Here is a 26,005-nt window from a genome sequence, read left to right on the forward strand (position 1 = left end):
ATACCACAATTACATTATAGCCATTTTCCGGTTACCAGTTAGAGTGTTCTGACCTAGTACTGGACTGACTTCAATCGTTTTTGTCCCTAGTCAATATATGGACCAAAAGAGATGGGAAAATAGAGCCCAGGTTAAAAATCCTGGAATTTTTCTTTCATAACTTTTTCACTGTCCACTCTCAGATTGTAATGGGACATTAAATGAATGCTTTATTAAAGGTACATGTAGTCTTTAGTGTTGGTCAAGCACTTACTGTAAGACTAAGTTACTGTAAGCCTCGATTTGCCTTACAGTTGATATTAGAGTGTTAGTATTTGTATCACTGTAAGCCATATATATGTTGTCGTGATCCACATCAGCTTTTTCCAGTTAGATCTAGATTTTATTTTCCCAATAAAATCAAAAGTCAGAAACATCATCATTTCTTACTTATATTTGTTTATTATAAAACTTATATTGTTAATATGTGTAACTCCTCCCCCTTCTGTCATCAGACACTGAGAACAAAAATATCAATATCATATTACTCTTTCAATATCATTGCAATATTACTTCTTAATATCATATGCAATTAATATTAAGAATCAATATCATAAGCAACCTTACTCTTCAGTGTGCAGTAATTATTTTTACTACGTTACAAACATTTAGCAGATGCTCTTATTCAGAGCAACATACAATATACCCAGAGCAATCTGAAGGTTAGGTGTCTTGCTCAAGGGCACTTCAGCCATTCTTGCTGGTCCAGGGAATCAAACCAGTGACTTCTTGGTCCCAAAGCTGCTTCTCTGACCTTTAGGCCTTGGCTTCCCCTATTATTTGCAATATCATTGCCAATATGACTTTCATGTGCAATATTACTTTCCTACTCTTCTATTTTTATTTTTCTTCTTTTAGTTTACTAAATTTATCTTACTTTTATTGTTATTCTATTAGGTGCTGGTGTTACATTTATTTATTACTCTATTTGTTTTTTTTATTCTGATGTTGCAATTTTTGAGCAACCTCTGGCACTAGAATTTCCTTCGGGATGAATAAAGATCTAAAGACCTTATCTTAAATCATTTAACTTGAACCCATGTCTAACAACTAAACTGTATTCATATCCAGAAACCTATTAATGCAAACTATCATCAACCCCCAGCACTCTACTGTGTTTGCTGGCATCACATCGATTAATGCGGCTTTTCTGAATATTTTAAAAGACTTTATCTGTGCTTTATCAGTGTGATGGCAATATGTCAATATTTATATCAAAACTGGTATAGCCCTAGTGTGCGTGTGTGTGTGTGTGTGTGTGTGTGTGTGTGCTCTCACTGATCTCAGTGCTCAGGGCTGTGTCTCCTGGCAGCTCAGTGCATGCTCGGCCTCCGTTCTGTGGTGGAACACACACTCTTTTGCGGATCTCCACTCCACCGCAACCTTTCGAGCAGTTCGACCATGTCGTCCACGCTGACCAATGTCCATCAACTGTTCAACAAACACACATCCACATATCAAGTCAAAGCAAATGATCAGAATCAAATCCCATTCCTTTAGTTTATCATTTTAGTACAAAATATCTGCATTAAAAACAACTGCATCCAGGGTTAGAAATACCCATAATTTCTAATAATTATGGGTATAATAATTTCTAAAAATAATTACTTGCGTAATTGTTCTTCATTACTATATTTAAGTATTCCATCCATCCATCACCTGTAGCCGCTTATCCTGTCCAACAGGGTCGCAGGCAAGCTGGAGCCTATCCCAGCTAACTATGGACGAGAGGCGGGGTACACCCTGGACAAGTCGCCAGGTCATCGCAGGGCCGACACATAGACACAAACAACCATTCACACTCACATCTCCAGTCAATTTAAAGCCACCAATTAGCCTAACCTGCATGTCTTTGGACTGTGGGGGAAACCGGAACACCAGGAGGAAACCCACGCAGACACGGGGAGAACATCCAAAGTCCACACAGAAAGGCCCTTGCCAGCCACTGGGCTCAAACCCAGAACCTTCTTACTGTGAGGCGACAGCGCTAACCACTACACCACCGTACTGTCCCATATTTAAGTATTATTTTAGAAAATTTATACGTGAGTATTATTAACACGGAACGCTTAAACTCTTATTTAATGACATTTCCAAGGAAATCTCCATAAAAAACAAAGCTCACAGGTACAGTTATAGCAGAGTGTCAGATGTCATAAGCATGGACTGGGTTCAGTTGCCTTTTAGGGTGCCAGTTCTTTACCTTTTGATATAGACCTTCAAAGTACTCATTACAAAGCAAGTCAGATTCTATGGTGAATATTGGTCATGAATAGAGTTAAGGATGGATTCATTCGCCCCTTTTTCATTTTCTGTTCTCAGCTGGAGAAATCTCATTTCAGATAGGTATCTATGTCTAGTTTATTTGTATATTTGTTACTTTTATTTTTTTAATTTCACATAAAACAAGACATGACATAATTTCACCAGTTTAAAATTACTGTTTACGCTTTAATCCTTGAGTACATCTCACAACTTTTTTATTTATTCATTTATTTTAACTTTCACTGGAGTACATTTGGGCGGCACGGTGGTGTAGTGGTTAGCACTGTCGCCTCACAGCAAGAAGGTCTGGGTTCGAGCCCCGTGGCCGGTGAGGGTCTTTCTGTGCGGAGTTTGCATGTTCTCCCCGTGTCCGCGTGGGTTTCCTCCGGGTGCTCCGGTTTCCCCCACAGTCCAAAGACATGCAGGTTAGGTTAACTGGTGACTCTAAATTGACCGTAGGTGTGAATGTGAGTGTGAATGGTTGTCTGTGTCTATGTGTCAGCCCTGTGATGACCTGGCGACTTGTCCAGGGTGTACCCCGCCTTTCGCCCGTAGTCAGCTGGGATAGGCTCCAGCTTCCCTGTGACCCTGTCGAACAGGATAAAGCGGCTACAGATAATGAGATGACATCTGTCTTTTCACTCAAGTCTAATTTCTCGGTGCATTTTCTGTATCTTTCATAATGTCCCAGTGGGTTAATTATCCACATTTCTATCTACAACTGCAGTCCTAATTAAGCCTAACCAAGTGTAAATCACATCATCAGCTCTAATTTCAACATCACATTTACAAGACCAGAATTGTAATGAAGATTGCCTAATCACTCTTATTATTAAAATGATGGTTTTGATTATGATGATGAAGAAGTGAAGGCTCTCACCAGGACAAGCTGTGGAGTAACACTGCTGTCTCTGTGTATCATCTCCCCTGCAGTGTGTGAGCATGTCCCCCACAGGGCAGTGTCTGTATCTGCTCATAATGCCAGAGCCACAGGATTGGCTGCAGGGACTCCAGGGTCCCCATGGGCCCCAACTCCGACAGTCTTGTTCATCTGAGGGGCTTACAGCATTAGGGCAGTCTGCTACTCCGTTACATACCTAAAACACACACGTTCAGATAAGGTTTTATTTGACTAAATACAATGAACACTGAAGAGGAGAGTGTGGTAGTCTTTATAATACACCACTGTTTTTTTTTTCCTTTATTCATCAGAAGGATCTTGGGTTATCTTGAGATTTTTTTAAAAGAAAGTGTAGTAAAATATTGTTGTTGTTGTTTTAAACTGTGATATATTGAATTCATTACTCTTTGGGAAATTATGCTAAAATTTCATATTAGAAAAGGATCCTGTAAATGCTCCGATCTCTCTTACAAATATCCAGAATGTGATTGGTGGCATTTTTCACTCACTTTGCTATAATCATAATGCTGAGGTAAAGCCAATCTTCCTATTGTCAAAGTCCCTTTCACGCCAGAATCTGGTCTTCCCAGGCAGTCTCCTGTCCCAGTACTAACCAACTCTTTAAGGTGTATGGGTGCGGCGCCGATCTCTGTTTCTATAGCTCTGAGCCTCTCACCTATACAGCTAGTTTTACAGTGGGGGGCTGGTCCTCTGGCAACAGTGAGAGTTTGACTTCCCCACTCACATCTGTATTGCAGTGTGCCTTACCAAATGGCAGTAGGTACCATTTTTAATGATGGTCTTTGGTATGTAGAACTCGCGATCTCCTAGTCCAGAAGCGGACACACTAACCACTAGGCCAACTCACAGTATCTTCCTATTGTGAAAATGTATTCATGTGTTTCCTGTCTTACTGATTTAAAAGAGACACAGGATCCATCCAAGCAGGTGAACTCAGGACAGATGTGAGTAGTGTTCCTGCCACCAGGGGGCAGTGGAGAAATACTGGGCTTTCCTGTACATAGAAAAGAAATAGTCATGATTGGACACATGGTTTAAAAAAAAGAGTCAATGTAAAAAAATAATAATACTGCAAATAATAAAGATAATTGTGCCAAAATGCACTGCTTTAATTAGTTATTTCTAGGCAGCATTATATCCTTCGTATGTCTTAGTTTTTTCGATGTGTAACTTGATTTCTGTATATGATATAAATAAATTATTATTGATTGATTGCTGATTATTGCTGCATTGCTATCCTTTATTTTATATGCTATTCACTGTGTCATGCACCATGTCCTTTTGAGAAACATTTGCAGACTCACCACACAGCAGTTCGTCCTCTCCTCTGGGACAGTCAGGAATACCATTACACACACGTGATGTATTCACACATGTTCTGTTATCACATGAGAAACTGCCAGGACAAGGTGGGATTCGTGTAGACCCTGGAAAATGATGGGGTAGAAAATACACACATAATAACTAGCGAGTGTATGCTGGATAGGACCAGATGGAGATTGAAATGCTTTGTTGCTTGGTATAACTTATTTCATTCATTTGTACATTTTCTGCAACGTTTCCTGGCAGGAGTTGCAGAGGTCTCAATCGTCAAGGAGGACTGACTTTAATTTATACTTTATGTGAAAGAAAAGATGCAAATTCACCCATTTTCTCAATGAAAATAGTTTCATTTCGGCATACCAGTGTCCTGGTCACAAAAGCAAAGTTTGAGGGGATAAATAGCCATTTTCTATATGATTTGAGCAAAAGCAATTAGAAAATGGCACTTACTACCCAGGAACAAAAATGAAGTTACATCATGTTATTAGTGCATATGAATAAATATCTCACCACAATTGTCCATGCTTTCATCAGAGGCATCCCGGCAGTGTGGTGTCCCGTCACACAAATGCATGTGCTGGACACACTGGTCTCCACTTTGACAGGAGACCTGGTCAGGTCTACAAGGACGTGCACACTGCTGTTCATCACTTCCATCCAGACAGTCTGTTTCATCATCACAACGCCAAGCCAGCGGCACACACTGACCATTCGCACACCCAAACTCATACTGATTACACTCTGAAACACAGAAACATAAACTCACAGTGATGACAATCTTAAAGGTGACATATTCTACCCCTTTCCAACAAGTTGACACAGTTCCCTGAGGTCTTAATGAAATGTCTGTGAAATAATTTGGTCAAAACACCATAAGGATAAAGCACCACAGCACCTTCTCACCCTGTCTAAACAGGCCTGTTCAAAATGGCTGATCTGAGTATCTGTTCCTTTAAATGTTAATGAGCAACAGCTCCCCCCCCCCCCCCTTTTATGGCCAATCAGGTAGCACTTCCCTCATGAATATTCTTTCACAAACGCAGCTCTCAAGCCATGAGTGGAGATACTCAGATGAGGGGGCAGGATCATTTTAATGAGCTCCACTAGTGACATAGAAAGGGGAACCAAATCTGAACAGCTTGTTGAAGCACATGTTTTCTGAAACAGGCAGCCCAAAAGAAACTGACTGGGTGTCTTGTTTCAGAGTTTGTGAGTTTATAGGCACTCCAGATACCTAAATGTAAGCTTTTCAGAATATGTCCCCTTTAAATGACAGAAGCTTGAACACTTATTACTTGTACATCTACTACTGTTATCTGTTCTGTGATATTGATCTTAATATTCTGTAGAAAATCCACTAAATCAGTTAAATTATTTACACTATAGAACATATCCAGACAAGCAAAGTGAAAAAATAATTTGGGATGCAGTAACTGTGTGTATTGCACCAATATTGACCTGGAATTATGGATTGATATCATGTCTGGTTCTATGCCACTATGAGGATGTTGACATCAGATCCTTATCAGGTACTGGTTGATTCTCAATTTATTAAATTTTATGAGTATATTCCAACAAATAATGCTAAGGCCTATACCAACGATACCGTCAATGACGGCGTAGCTCATTCCGGTCCCTTGCACAAGAAATGTTGCAAGCTATATACACTATATACAAGCTGTATATAGAAGATATATACACCCTAGGAATACTGACCTATTTGCCAGAAAGAATCCAAAATGGTGAGGAATTGACCGAGAAGAAGCTATTTTTATTGAATTGCTCATTAAGGTTTAATTAGTCCATAACCCTGCTCCAACTTTTGATCCTCCTATCTGCTCCAGAGAACAGTAATACTCTGGAAGTTTTACGTGATAACAACACTCCGTCTCTGGTAGGTTTTAGAAGAAAATTTTTCAATGTCACCATCCCGTACGGCCTAAATCGAGTTGCATGTTTCAACCCATGTGAAACTCGACTCGTCGGCATCCATCCCAATCCTGGACCTGGTCACTGGAGCGAGAGTCTCCGTGTTCTGTATTTGAACACGAGAAGCTTGAAAGCAATGGTAAACTCCGAAAGCGATTGTGCGAGTAAAATCTGCAAAATTATGATCCTACAGAGACTTGTTTATGGCGGGGGATTAGATGTTATTGCTCTCACTGAAACCTGGCTAAATGACTCTCTTTTCGATAGTGAAATTCTACCTGGCTTCAATATCTTTCACCAGGACAGAGTCGGCCGTGGTGGTGGTGTGCTGGTAGCGATTAAAAACGACATTCAAGTTTGCAGACGTAATGATTTGGAGGAGGAAGGAATCGAAGTTGTTGTTGTTGAGCTGAGGAACGGCCATGATAAACCAGTCTTGCTCTACTGTTTTTATCATCCTGACACGGAGCCTGAGCCTATTCTTACTTTGAACTCTTCCCTTCAGCAGAATGGCGAATCCACCTGCCTAATCCTTGTTGGAGACTTCAATCTTCCTGAATTAGATTGGTCTGGCGACCAAACAGCCCCGATTAATACTGGATACCGAAGGGATCATAATGTTTTTTGCGAATTAATGGGCGACAATTACTTCCAGCAATTTGTCCCGGGCCCGACGCATATATCTGGTAATAAGCTGGACCTGATTCTTACCAACTGGCCTGAAGTAATTGAGAACGTTTCTACACTCCACCCTCGTGAGAGTACTTTCCCCTCAGATCATTATGTCATTGAATTTTCTATCAAACTAAGATTCAAGAGAGCTAAGGGTACGGCGCGACAAGTTTTCGACTTTAAAAAGGCGGACTTTGATGCTTTGCGGGCCGCTCTGGCTCGGACACCCTTTGAAATAGCCGTATCTGATGATATTGATGAATATTGGTTGGGATGGAAAGACTTGTTCCTGATGGCTGTCAAGGATTATGTCCCGATGAAAACAGTGCGTGGTACTAATTCGCCTCCTTGGATTGATGCAGAAGTACGTCATCTTATCCGCAAGAAATACACTGTGCTGCGCAAATACCGCCTCAATAAAACAGCTGAGCGCAAGCAGAAACTCAGGACTTTAAGTCAAAACATAAAGACACTAGTACAAAGAAAACACCAAGAGTATCTGTCTAAAATTCAAGCGTCATTTACGGACAATCCAAAACAGTTTTGGAGTTATCATAAAGCCTTCCTAGGCGGGAGATCGGGAGCTAACTCTGTCATTTCTTACAATGGCAAATCGAGCGAAAAACCCCGACAAAAAGCGGAGCTACTTAATCAGTATTTTAGCTCAGTTTTTCGCTCTCCGTCAAATTCTGTAAACAACATTCCTATACAGACGGATATGGAAATTTCAGAAGTTGAAGTGTCGATCGATGAAGTCAAGGAATGCTTGAATGCACTCGACATCTCTAAAGCCCAAGGTCCAGATGGCATTCCAGCGCGCCTGTTAAAGGAGTGTAATGAGCAAATTGTGTCAAGTTTATGCACACTTTTTAACTATTCGCTGGCAAAGGGCAAGATTCCTCGTGAATGGAAATCAGCCGACATAACACCTATTCACAAAAAGGACTCAAAGGAACATGTTGAAACTTATCGGCCAATTTCACTTCTTTCAATTATTGGCAAAATCTTGGAACGCTGTGTTGGCTCACGGTTATACGATCACGTGAAGCTTTTAATAACCGCACTCCAACACGGTTTCTTGAAAAACCGCTCATGTGTAACGCAGTTGCTGGCTGTGCTGCATTCTATCGGGGAGACTCTGGATAAAAACATTCAAACGGACGTCATATATTTGGATTTTGCGAAAGCGTTCGACACTGTCGATCATTCTGTCCTTCTCACCAAGCTGAGGGTATACGGCGTTTCTGGTCATTTGTTTGCTTGGCTTACTGACTACCTGCAGGGTAGGGTACAAAGAGTCGTCATTGATGGGGCAGCATCGGAGTGGACACCTGTCACTTCCGGTGTGCCACAAGGAAGCCTTCTTGGCCCTTTATTGTTCACGATCTTCATCAATGACCTCCCTGAGGAGGCCCTTGACGGAGTTAAGGTGGCTCTCTACGCGGATGACACTAAAGTTTACAAGCTAGTGAAATCCACCGATGACTGTCTATCTTTACAGTCGACTCTAACGAACATGCAGGATTGGTCTAAACGCAATAACATCAGCTTTAATGCATCCAAATGCAAATCACTTAGTATTACGCGCAAGAAATCCCACCTGGTACATGAATACCGTCTGGGTATCTTTCAGCTAGAACAGGTGCGCAAAGAAAAGGATCTCGGAGTCACCATCTCTAGTGATCTAACATGGAATTCTCATATTCATTCCATCTGTGCAAAGGCAAATAAGCTGCTGGGCCTATTGATACGGACCTGCCCGCTGCTGACAGATAGGGCGATCAGGCGCATACTCTACTTGTCCCTTGTTAAATCTCAACTGAGCTATGCAACTCAAGTATGGTCACCAGATAAAGTCACCTTGAAAGGACAAGTGGAGCGCGTCCAGCGGCGCAACTAGGTGGATTCTCCAAGTTAAGATAGGTGAGATGTCATACAAGGACAGGCTGGTGGCTTTAAAGATCTTGCCACTAGCACTAGACCGTGAACTTAAAGATCTTGTATTTTTCTTTAAATGCTTGTACAAAGAGATTGATCTAGACGTAAGCAACTTTGTCACCTTTGTATCGCACGGGAGGACATGAGCCAGTAATTCCTTTAATCTAAAGCCGCCGCTATGTAAGACAAGTACCTACCAGGCATCTTTTTTTTAACCGTATTGTTAAATTATGGAACCGTGTCTGTAGCGCAGTGGATACTTCCATTGCCTTTTCTAGCTCTGCCTCTTTCACTTTAAGTGTCAAGAAATTAATGTTTAAGCACCTGGATACTTTCTTTGACCCGGACTGGCCATGTACATGGACGCTTGCGCCAACTTGTTCCTGTCACAGGTTGTAACTAGTTTTAGACATATTAATTGAATTTTTATATAATTTTACTGCTTTTGTAAGGCTAAGGGTTGCACCCAGCATGGGACTTGTTCCCATTCATGCTCACCCTTTTGGGCTAACTTTAATTTTAGTTTTTGTTTTTTTTCTTTATTATTGCTTATATTTTTGTAAATGTTAATTTCTTATTGATGTAATTTTTTGTAAGTAGCCCAATAAAGTTGTTAAAAAAAACTTCATTAATAATTGGAATTAAGCAAATCTGGGTAAAAGTTATATGCACCCTAGGTACCCCTACCTTCATGCTAGCTAGAATCAAAATCAGTGAAGAACTGAGGGAGAAGAAGCGATTTGTGTGGAAACTGCTTGTTAGGGCTTAATTACTCCATATTTTCATTATGAATTGCAATTATCCAAATTTGGGTAGAAGGTATATGCACCCCAGGCAGACCCACCTTCCTGCCAAAAAGAATAAAAATCGGTGAAGAATTGGAGAGAGAAGAAGTGATTTTCGTGAATTTAGACGACGCCTGACGGACAACGGACAAAACATGATGGCATAAGCTCACTGCCTGTCAGCTGGATGAGCTAATAATCAGTTAATAATGCACATATGTTTGTGCTCCAGTAGTAAAATACCTTTAACAGGACAAATAACTTCATCAATCCCAGATGGACAGTCCTTATGGCCATCACACACTTTCTGTGCAGGTACACACTGATCACCAGGGCACTGGAACTCTCCCGGAGCACAAACACACCCACGCTCATCGCTAAAGTCTCCACAGTCGTCATGACCATCACAACGATGCAGATAGAGAATGCAGCGTCCAGCTGAACAACGGAACTCCTCTTCAGCACATACCACTCCACAATCTGTTTTAGGTAGGTTAGATAGTTAGGGAGACAATGAGATGTCAACTCATGAATCTAGTATTAGCAACAGTGAAAATATATACAAGCTCATGCAAGTATTTAGCAGCTAATGGAGAAAAATTCAATTCAATTGAATATAATTGTATTTGTAGAGCACTTTTAACAATAGAATTTGTAAATCAGAATGTTCCAAGCAGAAGTACTACGATTGATTAAAGCATAGCCTTCCGTGTTAGATACTTCATGAGTTACCTCGCTCATCTGAGTCATCAGCAAACCCACAGTCCAGTCTTCCATCACACACTTTAGCGGCAGACAGACAGAGTCCATTAGTGCAACGGAACTCCCCAGAAACACACCCTGGGACTTCTGTAACCGGAGCACAGAACTCCTCATCAGATTGATCAGCACAGTCAGGATGGCCATCACAGCGCAGCTCCAGGGGTAAACAGGCTCCTCCAGAGCAGTGGAACTGCTCAGGAGGACAGGTGGTGGGACAAAGTTCATCTGATCCATCTCCACAGTCATCTTCATTATCACAGAGCCAGAGAGAGGGAATACAGCGACGAGAACCACCGCTACACTGGAACTCTGAATCCAGACAGGGAACAGTGGGAGGACATACAGGGCCAGTGCAGTGCCAGGTACTGTTCAAACATGAGCTGAAAATACAAACGTACATGTCTGAATGATGATGTGTTCTGAATCACTATAGGAGTTTTATTATTGCTGAAAGCCTAAGATCAGAAGTACACAATAGTGTGTTAGCAAAAAGGCCTCATGATCACTTAGCATCACTATAATATTATCAGTCTGACCAGTTCTGACAGTGTTGAGTTACAGCAGCTCCAGGAGGAAACAGTGAGCCATCCCACTCACATGGGCACTCGGAGGGGGAAATACAGCTGTCGCCTGCAGTGGGAAGAGCACCATTAGATGTTATTATCTCAAACAAACAACCCAACATGTACATACAGTATGTCATAGTTTCCAAACAATAAATTGCACAAGAATATAGGATTCACCTAAGTACAGTTCGTCTAGTGGTGGCTGGTGTACAGACTGTATCACGTTCATAACTATGTCTCACATTACATTGTCAAGTCAAGTCTTTTTGGCTACAGTTCAGGGATTTCTGTTTGTTATGTCAACTCTGCTTTTGGTTCCATACTAAATAATTTTTGAAACACTTTCAGTTTAATGTTTTAATATTTAATAGGACACTGGGTGAAATAAAAAAAAAAAAACCTGTCACATAGATATAGATTTGCTATATAAACCACAGCACCTGCAAAAGAGGCAATGAAAAATGGCCTATGGTTTTTAAAGTAAAATTGTCCCAAGTAAATCCAAGCAGATCACTACCTATCTTCTTTTCTTTCAGCTGCTCCCATTAGGGGTCGTCACAGGGGATCTGTTCCGTATATATGATTTGGCATAGGTTTTACATCGGATGCCCTTCCTGACACAACCCTCCCCAATCTATCCAGGCTTGGGACCAGCACTAAGTATGCACTAGCTTGTGCAACCCCAGTGGCTGGGTATTTTACCTAACCTGCATGTCTTTGAACTGTAGGGGAAGCCGGAGCACCACGCAGACACGGGGAGAACATGCAAACTCCACACAAAAAGGCCCCCGTCGACAACAAGGTTTAAACCCAGAACCTTCTTGCTGTGAGGCGACAGTGCTAACCACTGACCTACTGTACCACCCAAGCAGATCACAAATATTTATATATTCTGTCCACATTCACTGGATATGAGCAATCAATCGCATGCTCTGATTGGCTACTCTACTACTAGAATATCAGCTCATATAACGTGAGTAGAGAAAAACAAAATGGCGGCGCGCATCAAGTCAGTTATACCACATTGTTATCAAGTATTTAAAAGAAACAGAAATAGCAAAATAAAATAATATAGTTCCCCCCCAATATCTCCTGTTCCACACTCCAGCCCAGTTGGTGGGAGTAATGCACCTTTAAGTTGGTTTGCTGACCGCCAAAAAAAGAAGAAAAGAAAAGCGCGTGTTGCTGAACCAACCGAGGACGAAATAAAAACTCGACTTGAAAACAAAACCCCCCAAAATACAAAAAAAAAGCAACAAAATATGGAATAAAAGTATTTGATGGTAAGAATGTATCTTTTTTAATTTTTTAAGAATTATTATAGCATTTTTCACAAATTGCTCCTGTCATTTTGCTGGTTTGTTTACATTCTAAGCAGAAATTATTTTGTCAGACGTTTTGTATAAAGTTTTTATTTAGCAAATTTGTAAAAAAAAATAAATAAATAAAAATGCTCTGTTTCTCAAAATACAGTGAACATGGATAGAATAAAACAGTTATTCCACTCAATTTCATCATATATGGCTTATATCAGTGCATATATGACTCAGTTTCATGGAATAACTGTTAAATATATAGCTTTTGTCAACCACCTAGACCATCAAGGCATTCCCAAACCAAAAGCCCTGGATTTTACTGGCAAAGGGAGGTGAACTATATTAATCCATATTATGTCAAGAACCGCTCAACTAAGCAAATAGAAATGACATGCATCATTACTTTAAGAAATGAAGTGTATTTTAATTCATAAAAATAAAGAAAAAACATTAAATTAGAAGGTGTTTCCAAAGTTTTGACTGGTACTGTATATATGAATATCCTGTTCACATCATCTGAATTGGCAGCACGGTGGTGTAGTGGTTAGCACTGTTGCCTCACAGCAAGAAAGTTCTGGGTTTGTGCCCAGCGGCCGACGGGGGCCTTTCTGTGTGGAGTTTGCATGTTCTCCCCGTGTCTGTGATGGTTTTCTCCGGGTGCTCCGGTTTCCCCCACAGTCCAAAGACATGCAGGTTAGGTTAACTGGTGGCTCTAAATTGACCGTAGGTGTGAATGTGAGTGTGAATGGTTGTTTGTCTCTGTGTCAGCCCTGCGATGACCTGGCGACTTGTCCAGGGTGTACCCCGCCTCTCATCCATAGTCAGCTGGGATAGGCTCCAGCTTGCCTGTCGCCCTGCACAGGATAAGCGGTTACGGGTAATGGATGGATGGATGGATGGATGGATGGATGGATGGATGGATGGATGGACATCATCTGAATTGCTTTCCTGAATGCTCCGAAGACAGTGTTCGTGGCCTTAATGGCTAACATCTGGTTCTCTGTGTGTTATGAATTGTGGTCACTACTGTACTTCTCATCTCATCTCATTATCTGTAGCCGCTTTATCCTGTTCTACAGGGTCCGAGGCAAGCTGGAGCCTATCCCAGCTGACTACGGGCGAAAGGCGGGGTACACCCTGGACAAGTCGCCAGGTCATCACAGGGCTGACACATAGACACAGACAACCATTCATACTCACATTCACACCTACGGTCAATTTAAAGTCACCAGTTAACCTAACCTGCATGTCTTTGGACTGTGGGGGAAACCGGAGCACCCGGAGGAAACCCACGCGGACACGGGGAGAACATGCAAACTCCGCACAGAAAGGCCCTCGTCAGCCACGGGGCTCGAACCCGGACCTTCTTGCTGTGAGGCGACAGCGCTAACAACTACACCACCGTGCCGCCCGGTCACTACTTCCTTTAGATAATAAACTTTTTACTTTTACTAATGTGGAAGGAATATTGTTTCACAGACAATTATATTGGTTACCATTAGAAGAGTGATTTACAAACCAACATTAACACCCAAACAGTAGGTTAAAGTTGTATAATATAAGCCTTCTTGCTAAATTCCTTTTTCTTATTTTTTTTGCACAGAGGCAATCTTTCTGATTAAACACTTCCCACAGTGACCCATATTTATAATCGCTGTATACAGACCTCTGCATCAGAAATGAAAAATATAGTGTGCATGAATGACATATGCCATACATGAACATTATCCATCCATCCATTATCTGTAGCCGCTTATCCTGTTCTACAGGGTCGCAGGCAAGCTGGAGCCTATCCCAGCTGACTATGGGCGAGAGGCGGGATACACCCTGGACAAGTCGCCAGGTCATCGCAGAACTGACACAAAGACACAGACAACCATTCACACTCACATTCACACCTATGGTCAATTTAGAGCCACCAATTAACCTAACCTGCATGTCTTTGGACTGTGGGGGAAACCGGAGCACCCAGAGGAAACCCACGCAGACACGGGGAGAACATGCAAACTCCACACAGAAAGACTCATCAGCTGCTGGGCTCGAACCCAGAACCTTCTTGCTGTGAGGTGGCAGTGCTAACCACTACACCACCATGCCGCCTACATGAACATTATATTTGTTTGTAAATCTATGACAGTATTAGTAGAAGAATTTAAAAAAAAAAAACTATGTATGAAAAATGAAATAATGTCCTGACCATGGCGGATGGTGCCCTGAGGGCAAAAGCAGCCCTCCACACAGGATAGAGCGCTGCAGTGAGAGTCAGCATGAGGAGATGTGCCAGGACAGACTTCAGAACAAGCAGAACCACAGGCTTCATAAACCAAACCATCATCACACTGCAGGGCTAGAGGGAAAGCGGAGGCAGACAGAACAATCTCAAATTCATTCAAATACAGTGATTTTGAACAAAATGTAAGATGAAGCCTGAACACTGTATATCTGTATAAACCGGTTTGCATTTGTGTTTGTGTGTTTTTGGACTAGTGATAATGGTGCATTCATACTTACGGCAAAGCTCTTGAGATCTCCAGCGAATGTAAACTCCTCTACGGTTGCACTCCTCAGCGTAGGCAGCGATGGCTGTGCAAAGACACTCACAGTCTCCTCCTGAATCACAGCTACATCATATACACAGACATTTTGATCTGCAGAACCACACTCACCTTTATACAACCCCGATTCCAAAAAAGTTGGGACAAAGTACAAATTGCAAATAAAAACAGAATGCAATGATGTGGAAGTTTCAAAATTCCATATTTTATTCAGAATAGAACATAGATGACATATCAAATGTTTAAACTGAGAAAATGTATCATTTAAAGAGAAAAATTAGGTGATTTTAAATTTCATGACAACAACACATCTCAAAAAAGTTGGGACAAGGCCATGTTTACCACTGTGAGACATCCCCTTTTCTCTTTACAACAGTCTGTAAACGTCTGGAGACTGAGGAGACAAGTTGCTCAAGTTTAGGGATAGGAATGTTAACCCACTGTTGTCTAATGTAGGATTCTAGTTGCTCAACTGTCTTAGGTCTTTTTTGTCGTATCTTCCATTTTATGATGCGCCAAATGTTTTCTATGGGTGAAAGATCTGGACTGCAGGCTGGCCAGTTCAGTACCCGGACCCTTCTTCTACGCAGCCATGATGCTGTAATTGATGCAGTATGTGGTTTGGCATTGTCATGTTGGAAAATGCAAGGTCTTCCCTGAAAGAGATGTCGTCTGGATGGGAGCATATGTTGCTCTAGAACCTGGATATACCTTTCAGCATTGATGGTGTCTTTCCAGATGTGTAAGCTGCCCATGCCACATGCACTAATGCAACCCCATACCATCAGAGATGCAGGCTTCTGAACTGAGCGCTGATAACAACTTGGGTTGTCCTTCTCCTCTTTAGTCCGAATGACATGGTGTCCCTCATCTCATCTCATTATCTCTAGCCGCTTTATCCTTCTACAGGGTCGCAGGCAAGCTGGAGCCTATCCCAGCTGACTATGGGCGAAAGGCAGGGTACACCCTGGACAAGTCGCCAGGTCATCACAGGGCTGACACAGACAACCATTCACACTCACATTCACACCTACGGTCAATTTAGAGTCGACATGGCGTCCGTGATTTCCATAAAGAACTTCGAATTTTGATTCGTCTGACCACAGAACAGTTTTCCACTTTGCCACAGTCCATTTTAAATGAGCCTTGGCCCAGAGAAGACGTCTGCGCTTCTGGATCATGTTTAGATACGGCTTCTTCTTTGAACTATAGAGTTTTAGCTGGCAACGGTGGATGGCACGGTGAATTCTGTTCACAGATAATGTTCTCTGGAAATATTCCTGAGCCCATTTTGTGATTTCCAATACAGAAGCATGCCTGTATGTGATGCAGTGCCATCTAAGGGCCCGAAGATCACGGGCACCCAGTATGGTTTTCCGGCCTTGACCCTTATGCACAGAGATTCTTCCAGATTCTCTGAATCTTTTGATGATATTATGCACTGTAGATGATGATATGTTCAAACTCTTTGCAATTTTACACTGTTGAACTCCTTTCTGATATTGCTCCACTATTTGTCGGCGCAGAATTGGGGGGATTGGTGATCCTCTTCCCATCTTTACTTCTGAGAGCCGCTGCCACTCCAAGATGCTCTTTTTATACCCAGTCATGTTAATGACCTATTGCCAATTGACCTAATGAGTTGCAATTTGGTCCTCCAGCTGTTCCATTTTTGTACCTTTAACTTTTCCAGCCTCTTATTGCCCCGTCCCAACTTTTTTGAGATGTGTTGCTGTCATGAAATTTCAAATGAGCCAATATTTGGCATGAAATTTCAAAATGTCTCACTTTCCACATTTGATATGTTGTCCATGTTCTATTGTGAATACAATATCAGTTTTTGAGATTTGTAAATTATTGCATTCCATTTTTATTTACAATTTGTACTTTGTCCCAACTTTTTTGGAATCGGGGTTGTAATACGTTCATCTGCATTGCATACTGTACATCTTTTATCAAGCAATGATGGAGAATATCGCAAAGGCTTGTGTCAAAACCCATGATGTGTTAATTGAATTTGTTTTTGCATGAGAGAGACACTATTCTTCAGTTTTCCTTCAGACGACTGATCAAGTTTGATACTCCATCCATCCATTATCTGTAGCCGCTTATCCTGTCCTACAGGGTCACAAGCAAGCTGGAGCCTATCCCAGCTGACTATGGGTGAGAGGCGGAGTACACCCTGGACAGGTACATCCTGAACAAGTCGCCAAGTCATCACAGGGCTAACACAGAGACACAGACAACCATTCAGGCTCACATTCACACCTACGGTCAATTTAGAGCCACCAATTAGCCTAACCTGCATGTCTTTGGACTGTGGGGGAACAAGTTTGATACTGTAATTTTTTTTTGTATTTTTAATCATGAGTTGTTTTGTTTTTATGAACAGCACACTGGTGACATGTTGAAAAAGTTGCAGGAATGATGTATAGAATTTACACTGGCAGTCAATGAAAAAGTCCAGGTCAATAATTCAGCATATTATGCAATACGGAGTTGGGGAAATGTTTGTTTTGAGATGTTTCTATTGAATAGCGTGCACAGAATTCATTAATGAGTTCTCCTCAATCCAAACATTTTTCAATAGTCTTCAGGGAGTGGTCTTTAGGAATCAGCTCAAAGTGCTGTTTTGGAGAAAAACAAAAATTTGTACACGGTTGAAAGGATGGGTTGGATAGCCTTTATTAAGGCCATGAAAAAGCCGACTTTTGTATTCCTTATGTCCAAGATGCCACGGTTAAATCCAGATGACAGATGGCGGGCCCTCGGCATGGTGCAAGCCGGCCTAAGTTTTTCAGAAGTTGGGCGTCGATTGAATGTCCAAACCCTGCCATGGCCTGCGTATTCACCTGATCTCAATCCCATTGAGCATTTATGGGATCACCTTGGTGTTCAGATCCAGAACCGTGTTCCTCGTCCCATGAACAGAGGTCAACTGATCCAGGCTCTTCAAGAGGAGTGGCAGGCCATTCCACAAGACAGGATTCGCCGTTTGATACGCAGTATGCGTCGCAGACTGACGGCTTGTATTGCTGTTGGTGGGGACAATACTCGGTACTGAAGCTGCAACTTTCCAATTACAGGGTATCCATTTTGTTCGGACTGTACATTATCAAAGCTCACAACAATTGTGATTTTTTGTTTATTCATCTCGAGTTAAATGTCAGTATATTGATCTGTAAGCTTCTCGTACATGATTTCATAGCTTATGAATAAAATTATTTTCATAAATGTCACCTGGACATTTTCATTGACTGTCAGTGTATAATAACATTGTTATTCATGTGAAAGTTAATTAGCATTTTTGTTCGGGGAATTAAGACATATTTGTCTGGCATATAAACTTCATTAATATGTAAAGTTTTGAATACAAATGCAACACTGGCACTCCTCCTGAGGATCATGCAATTCCAAATCTTTTAAAAGTAAATATATCTAAGTACAGTAAATATACCTCCCAAAATGTAAATACATGGAAGATGGACACTACACAGAAGATTTTACAATACTTCCTCAATGTGATAAGGTTAAAAAAATACTGTATTACATTTAACAATTATTCGCCGAATGCGAAGTGAATATCGATATAGACAAAATCGAGGTTATTACTCACTGAGTCTGAGGCAGATAATTGTTTTAGTATCAATACACAGGTGATTATTTTTAAAAAAAACTGTATTAAAAATCTTTTATTTCAAACTTCAAAAGCGTTATCCAAATGTAATAAAGGCGTGGCGCAGGCTCATGTCACTTATCTATGCCAACTCACATAAAATACTTTGTTTTGAAATCGATAAAATAAATCACAATTACACCTCACCTTTGAATAGTTTTAGACCAAACTTTGTAGCATCTTTTGTGCTTTTAGGAACAGCATTTTCTTTCATCATTTGTAATGCTTCCAAATCAAATCAAAGTGTCTAGGAAACATTACAGTAGTGGTTTCCTGTTGCCTTCTACTGGATTATTAATAAAGGCTTTCTCCTCTCAACTATTCACACCTATGGACAATTTAGAGCCACCAATTAGCCTAACCTGCATGTCTTTGGGGGAAACTGGAGCACACCCAGGCAGAACATGCAAACTCCACACAGAAAGGCCCCTGTCGGCCACTGGGCTCGAACCCAGAATTTTCTTGCTGTGAGGCGATGGTGCTAACCACTACACCACCGTGCCACCCCAATCTCAGACAGTTGACTCTTAATAGTATCTGAGGGGTCTTCTTTATATGTACTGATTCACACAAAGACAAAGCAATATATTTCACACACACCGATATCCTCCATGCTCCATGTGCTATAAAATATTCATTAAATGCTGATTAAAGTGTCATGAAGATTGACTGTAGATGTTCTTCAAAGAAATACGTAAAAAGTTCCTATTTTCTCTATATTCAGCCCTGTCTCTCAGTACCTTTAGCTCAACCACATACATGTAAACCATTTCAGTTAGATTTGTAGACACTGAACATTGACTCCTAAAAATAGAATTGAATACCATAGTACATGTTTCATGGTTGATTCATGAGATACAATCTGAATTTAAGGAAATGAGTGTGTGGCACCCCTGGGAGGGAATGGCCACATTAATGTTATTTTATGCAAATTAATGGAACAATTTCATTAATGGATGTATTTCAATTTCAGTTTCAGTTTAAAAGTGAAGAACCAGTTAAAGGGGTAATATTAGTTTAAAAGCAGTGGGGCGGAACATTTGTTGTTGCTTCAGGTGTTCGGGGGGTACGGTAAGGGAGTCCCACCTCCCGCCGCTCCCTCAGACGCATCCTGTCTTCCTTATTCTGCTTTTCACCTGCTTTTACAGGTCGGTAAACGGTGTGTTAACTTAAAAAAATTTTTGTTTTATTTTACTGCTTTTTATCACCGCTAGCTAACATAAACAAGAGAGGTTCAGATGGTTCGCCGAAGTTATTGCCGGAGAAACGTAACAGTAAAGGGAGAAATTTCCCGCATGGCCGCCATTACGGGTCGAGCTCATCTTGGCTTAGCACTTGCTAACGTGAGCCTGTACACTTTACACACTTACAAACGGCGGGTTATTATTTGTATCTTTCCTTTAACGTATTTTTTGTTAAGATGTAAATAATTTATGTTATATTTAAAAGTGACTGAGTTGATTAGCTGATGTAGCACAAGCATTCGATTAGCAATTCTGTGTAGCTGAGAGACGCGCTTAAAGGGCCAATGTGTTCAACATGCTGGATTTTCATAAGGCACTATGAATAGTGATTTCTACCAGTAAATTACTGAAAAAGACAAACATATAATGTATTTACTTATTTTGGTTATTGAATATAACTGTAAAGAGAAATGTGAAGATTAGAGAAACTGAAGGAGTCTATAGAGAACAGATGTGGAATATTTAAATGTACATGATGTGAACAAAGAATTGGCTGAATTGTATGGCAAAGACTGATGTTTGTTGTTTACAAAGCTTTTATTTTGTGGAAAATAAATCAGACTCAGACACATTCTGGAGGAAAACGGAGACGCATCCTGTCTTCCTTATTCTGCTTTTCACCTGCTTTTACAGGTAATTTATTTGTCGCTGTGGTCCCTGTTCACTGGTTTTGACACAAAGTGCATATAAAAGCCACTTTCTATGTCTGATAAAACCATAATTTGGACAAAAAAAAAGTTTCTTGGTCATGACCTGCAGTCTGTTTGTGTGTTTTGGAAGTGATATATTCATGAATGTATATAGTATGTGTATATGAGCAGTTTCAATATTCAAATGAAAAAATGATTTTTTTTGGACCTAAAATAAATTTGACACCCCTCATCAAAAGCTTCTTGGCTTTTAATAAATCTCTAGGATAAATGATCAGTTGGTCAAATCATTCATTACCTCCGCCAAGGAGGTTATGTTTTCGGTAGCGTTGGTTTGTTTGTTTGTTTGTTTGTTGGTTGGTTGGTTTGTCTGTTAGCAACATTACGGAAAAAGTAATGAACGGATTGCTCTGAAATTTTTTCCAGTGGTGTGACTGGGCACAAGTAACAATCCATTAAATTTTGGCGGTGATCCGGATCACCTTCTGGATCCCGGATTTTTTTAAAGGATTCTTGGCGGAGGTCTGCGCTCTCCGAGTGCTTTTCTAGTTCATTCATTCATTCATTCATTCATTCATCACTTTATCCCTATCAGAGCAAGGTGTAGCATGTATAACATGTGTAACAAGCGTAAATGTTTTGGATGAAGCAGTTAAGGCGAATACTAATATCTACTGTATGTCCATAAAGGAATTGTTGAAAGGGTATGTGTTTGTTTGTTTGTTTGTTTGTTTGTTTTTGTGTGTGTGTGGGTGTTTCTTTTTTTTTGTCTGTGAATATTCTCAGTCATCCAGGTCATAGTAACTATGGGTGGTAAAAGAGAGCAACTGGACTTGCTTGAAGATTCTTGAAGACGTTTCACCTCTCATCCGAAAGGCTTCTTCAGTTCTGTCTGACTGGTAGGGAGTATCAGGTATTTATCCTCTCATGGATGAAAAGCTCATCTAAGGTGTCGTTGAGTCATCCTGTTGGTGTGGGTCACTGGGGGCTGAATGTGAATGGCCTTGAGAGTCGTTAGGGTGATCAATGGATTACCCGTTAAGGTGATCAATGGAATGCTGATTCTCTCTGTCCTCCTGTGAGCCACTGAAAACAGCTGGGTTTTGGTGTGCATTCAGTTGTCTGGGAAGTGTGCCAAGGACTGCATTGTAGGTGGCTGATAAATTATGTCTAAAGGCCTCTGCCTGCTTGTGCGACAAGGCTTTCGCAGATAGCTTTTCGCAGACAGTTGTAATTTACTGTTGAGCGGGGATAATAGGCGTGCGCGATGTTATTCACCGGCACAACGCAAGGGGGCGAGAAGTCGCTAGGAGTAGTTGGTGGGTGTGGTTAATGGAGTGTTTCCTCCGGTTACTTATAATGACTAGAACTTTTTTATAATGACTAGAACTGGAGTCGTATAGATGTCCGTACTTCTTCATTTCCTCAATCAACCGCTCTTCATGCTGCTCCATCTTCGCTCGTGTTTTTAAAAATGCCGGTCGTGAAAACAAAACAAACCGGGAAAGTAGGGAAGTGGAAGTGCATGTACAGCGGATGTAGAGTGGACCAATCAGAGCCCTCTTGTCTGCGAGGCTTCTGCGGTGGTCACAATTTTTGGGAGGTGCGTGCAGAGCGTCTGCGAAGGTGGGGGGGCTACGCAGACACTGTCTGCGACACCGTCTGCGAGGACTGGGTTGTCAGCATAAATTGGCCTTTAGACCCCCACCTCTGTTCAGTGATGGCCGTTCCAGGTTGACAAAAATGGCTTCTTTAACTCCTCGCTCATACCAACGATCCTCTCTGGCTAAAATGCGTACGTTGGAATCCTGAAATTAGTGTCCTTTGTTGTTAAGATGAAGGTAGACAGCAGAGTCCTGGCTTGAGGAACTGGCTCTCCTGTGTTGAGCCATACGCCTGTCAAGCAGTTGCTTGGTTTCACCAATATACGAGTCAGGATATTCACCAATCGTGGGCTGGAGCAGCTTGGCGTAAGGAAGGGCAGATCTCAGGCATGACGATAAACAGAATTGACTCCATCCTAAAATGGTGTTGTTAGTCCAGTTGACATGAGGGTTATGTAGAGTTAGCCAGGACAGACCAAGAACTATGGGCACATGGGAGATTACTCATGACAAAAAACTGGATGGATTCAGAGTGGTTGCCAGAAATTCTTAAGGTGACCGGGGCTGTTCTATGGGTGATGGTGGTCAGACCAGTACCATTAAGGGTTAGGACAGTGAGGGATGAGTTCAGAGCCAGTAGTGGAATCCCCAGGCACTTGGCGGTGGTTGAGCAGATCAGGTTTCTGTCAGCTCCTGAATCAATGAGTGCCTAGAGGTCGTGAGGCTGATTGCCATGGATAATGACCACTGGGAGTAGCGGTCGATCGGTAGGGGGCTGATTCTGAACATTGCCCACCAGGGCCCCTAAACTCACTGGTGGGCTCTTCCTTTTAAAGGGCAAGATCAGCAGAAATGCCCCAGCTGTCTGCAATAAAAACATGCCCTCATATCCTGACGGTGCTGTCATTCCTCAGGTGAGATGCGGACTCAGTCTACCTGCATTGGCTCAGTGGAAGGAATGGGAGGCTGAGGGGGAGCAAGACTAGTCTGAGTTCTCCCTTTCACCCGCTGTCTGATCTGGGAGTCAATACAACTGATGAGGTCCATGAGACCAGGGAGATCAGGTGGCAGTTCTTGTGAGACCAGCTCATCCTTGATGGAGTCTGACAACCCGTTCAAAAATGTGTCAAACAAGGCACTCATTCCAGCCACAAGATGCCGCCAAAGTGCAAAACTCAAATCACAGTCAAAAGCGGACTGGGCACCCTGCTGCAGCCCCATTCTCTTGCTGCCTCTCTGCCAGACAGAGAACGATCAAAGGTTCGCCTCATTTCCTCTGTGAAATCCTTGAAGCTGGCGCAGCATGGTGCATTGGCGTCCCACATAGCTGTTCCCCACTTCCTAACTTTGCCAGTGAGGAGAGTGATGGTGTAGGCCACTCGGGAACACTCTGTAGGGAAGACCAGTGGTTGAAGCTCAAGGGTTAGCGAGCATTGAGATAAAAATTATTTGCAGGTACCTGGTTCTCTGTCATATGGCTGTGGGGCAGGAAGTCTCGGCTCTCTGAAGAGGGCTGGAGCAGGAGGAGCGGTAGGTGGAGGGGTTGTGTAGGAGCAGACATTACTTGAAGCTGTTGTAGCTGAGTGGCAAGAAGATCGAGAGTGTCAGAGATGGCGACAAGGTTTTGATTCACCTGTTGGATGTCCTGTTGGTGGGTCCCAAGGAGAGCTACCCATTTCTGCACCGCTGCTCTTAGCTGGGCGAAATCTGCTGGGTCCATGTTGGCCAGACTGTGCTGTCACGAGTGGCGAGCTGAGGTGAAATGAGGACCCAAGAGCAGACTCAGAAAACAGGCAGTGTAAAGAGAAAACTTCTTTAATGAAGGAGATGGCAGAAAGGCAAAAGGTACAGTAGGGCTCAGGCAAAATTAGTAGTAAAAAAAAAACAGGCCGGGAGGTCAAAAACACAGGAGCAGGTAGACACGATCAGGGACAAAAAACAGGACAGAAAAATCTTCACAAAAACTGATGAACACAGGGACAAGGGAAATCCAGGCAGAGGTAGCAAAAGACACAATTCAAAAGAACAGGAAGGCAAAAACAGGGACAAAAACTGGACAGAAAAACTTGACAAAAAACAAGGACAATTTCAGGCAGGGGGGAATCAAGAAGACACAATACCAATGAGCTGTAGTGAGGCAAGGAAAGTCTACAAGAGACAGTCTGGCAAATGGAGTAGCTCCAAACAGTTCTTAAAAAGTCCTGACTGATGGGAGAGGAATGGTAGCAGGTGTGGGAGTGCCGCTTCAGGAAATGGCCTTCAGCAAGGCAAGACTGAATTCCTGTCCTGGATCCGGCCTGGAAGTCCCACAATCTAAGGCATGGATGGACTGGACCAGACTGTGACGCATAATATCACAGTACCACATACAATTTGTTGTTATTCTCAGTGATAAAATAGTGGCAAAGTAGCGACAAAGTAAACTTTATCAGTTGTGGTCAGAAGATAAAGGGAGCATGAATACAATGAGTAAACCCCAATTACAGAAGCATTTCAACACCATTTAACCTTGTACAAGTATATTCAAATATCAACGCTACATTAACTACCCATTTACAACAACTGTCACTTTCCACTTGCTTATACTTTATTCTTCAAGGCCATTGTGTCAGTAGCTTATAAATGCAGCACTGTACCCACATTAGGGCTTGAACTATATTTTACTTACAGTATTAGACATGTTGTTGAGAATACAAAAAAAAGAAAGCAACTGGACTTGCTTGAAGATTCTTGAAGACGTTTCACCTCTCATCCGAAAGGCTTCTTCAGTTCTGTCTGACTGGTAGGAAGTATCAGGTATTTATCCTCTCATGGATGAAAAGCTCATCTAAGGTGTCGTTGAGTCATCCTGTTGGTGTGGGTCACTGGGGGCTGAATGTGAATGGCCTCGAGAGTTGTTAGGGTGATCAATGGATTGCCCGTTAAGGTGATCAATGGAATGCCGATTCTCTCTGTCCTCCTGTGAGCCACTGAAAACGGCTGGGTTTTGGTGTGCATTCAGTTGTCTGGGAAGTGTGCCAAGGACTGCATTGTAGGTGGCTGATAAATTATGTCTTAGACCCCCACCTCTGTTCAGTGATGGCCGTTCCTGGTTGACAAAAATGGCTTCTTTAACTCCTCGCTCATACCAACGATCCTCTCTGGCTAAAATGCGTATGTTGGAATCCTGAAATTAGTGTCCTTTGTTGTTAAGATGAAGGTAGACAGCAGAGTCCTGGCCTGAGGAACTGGCTCTCCTGTGTTGAGCCATACGCCTGTAAAGCGGTTGCTTGGTTTCACCAATATACGAGTCTGTGCATTGCTCACTGCACTGAATTGCATACACCACGTTGTCCTGTTTGTGTCTGGGTATTCTGTCCTTAGGGTGGACCAATTTCTGCTTCAAGGTGTTACTGGGTCTGAAACGTACCGGAATGTTGTGTTTGTAGAAGATCCTCCTGAGTTTCTCAGATAGACCAGAAATGTAGGGAATGACAATGTTCTTGCGTTTGTTCCTGTTATCCTCCTTGTCCGTTATGTTCCTTTTCCTGCTCTTGAAGAAAGACCAGTTGGGATACCCACAGTTCTGAAGTGCTTTCCTGATGTGATTCTGCTCCTTCTCTTTTCCCTCTACCGTTGTAGGGATGTTCTGAGCCCTGTGTTGCAAGGTCCTAATGACCCCCAATTTGTGTTCCAGTGGGTGGTGAGAAACGTGGTGACATCATAAGAAACCATGGTTTCATCTAAGTCTAGTTTGAGGTCTGCAACTTTAGTAGACCT

At 42.0% G+C, this 26,005-nt stretch overlaps 1 protein-coding gene across 1 annotated transcript in view; it reads right to left on the reverse strand.

The window, feature by feature from the left end:
• The window catches only part of sspo (SCO-spondin), a 237,670-nt gene that overhangs the window by 158,897 nt on the left and 52,768 nt on the right, over positions 1 to 26,005 (reverse strand). Inside the window, exons 24-32 of the mRNA XM_060922454.1 lie at positions 15,029 to 15,138; positions 14,715 to 14,864; positions 11,172 to 11,265; positions 10,606 to 11,015; positions 10,117 to 10,353; positions 5,060 to 5,290; positions 4,120 to 4,220; positions 3,185 to 3,401; positions 1,318 to 1,470 (exon numbers count right to left, since the gene is read on the reverse strand). Coding sequence (XP_060778437.1) covers positions 1,318 to 1,470; positions 3,185 to 3,401; positions 4,120 to 4,220; positions 5,060 to 5,290; positions 10,117 to 10,353; positions 10,606 to 11,015; positions 11,172 to 11,265; positions 14,715 to 14,864; positions 15,029 to 15,138 — 1,703 coding nt within the window. The remainder of the gene's footprint in view (positions 1 to 1,317; positions 1,471 to 3,184; positions 3,402 to 4,119; positions 4,221 to 5,059; positions 5,291 to 10,116; positions 10,354 to 10,605; positions 11,016 to 11,171; positions 11,266 to 14,714; positions 14,865 to 15,028; positions 15,139 to 26,005) is intronic.

This window comes from Neoarius graeffei, chromosome 5 (genome assembly GCF_027579695.1).
Source record: "Neoarius graeffei isolate fNeoGra1 chromosome 5, fNeoGra1.pri, whole genome shotgun sequence".
Classification (NCBI taxonomy): domain Eukaryota; kingdom Metazoa; phylum Chordata; class Actinopteri; order Siluriformes; family Ariidae; genus Neoarius; species Neoarius graeffei.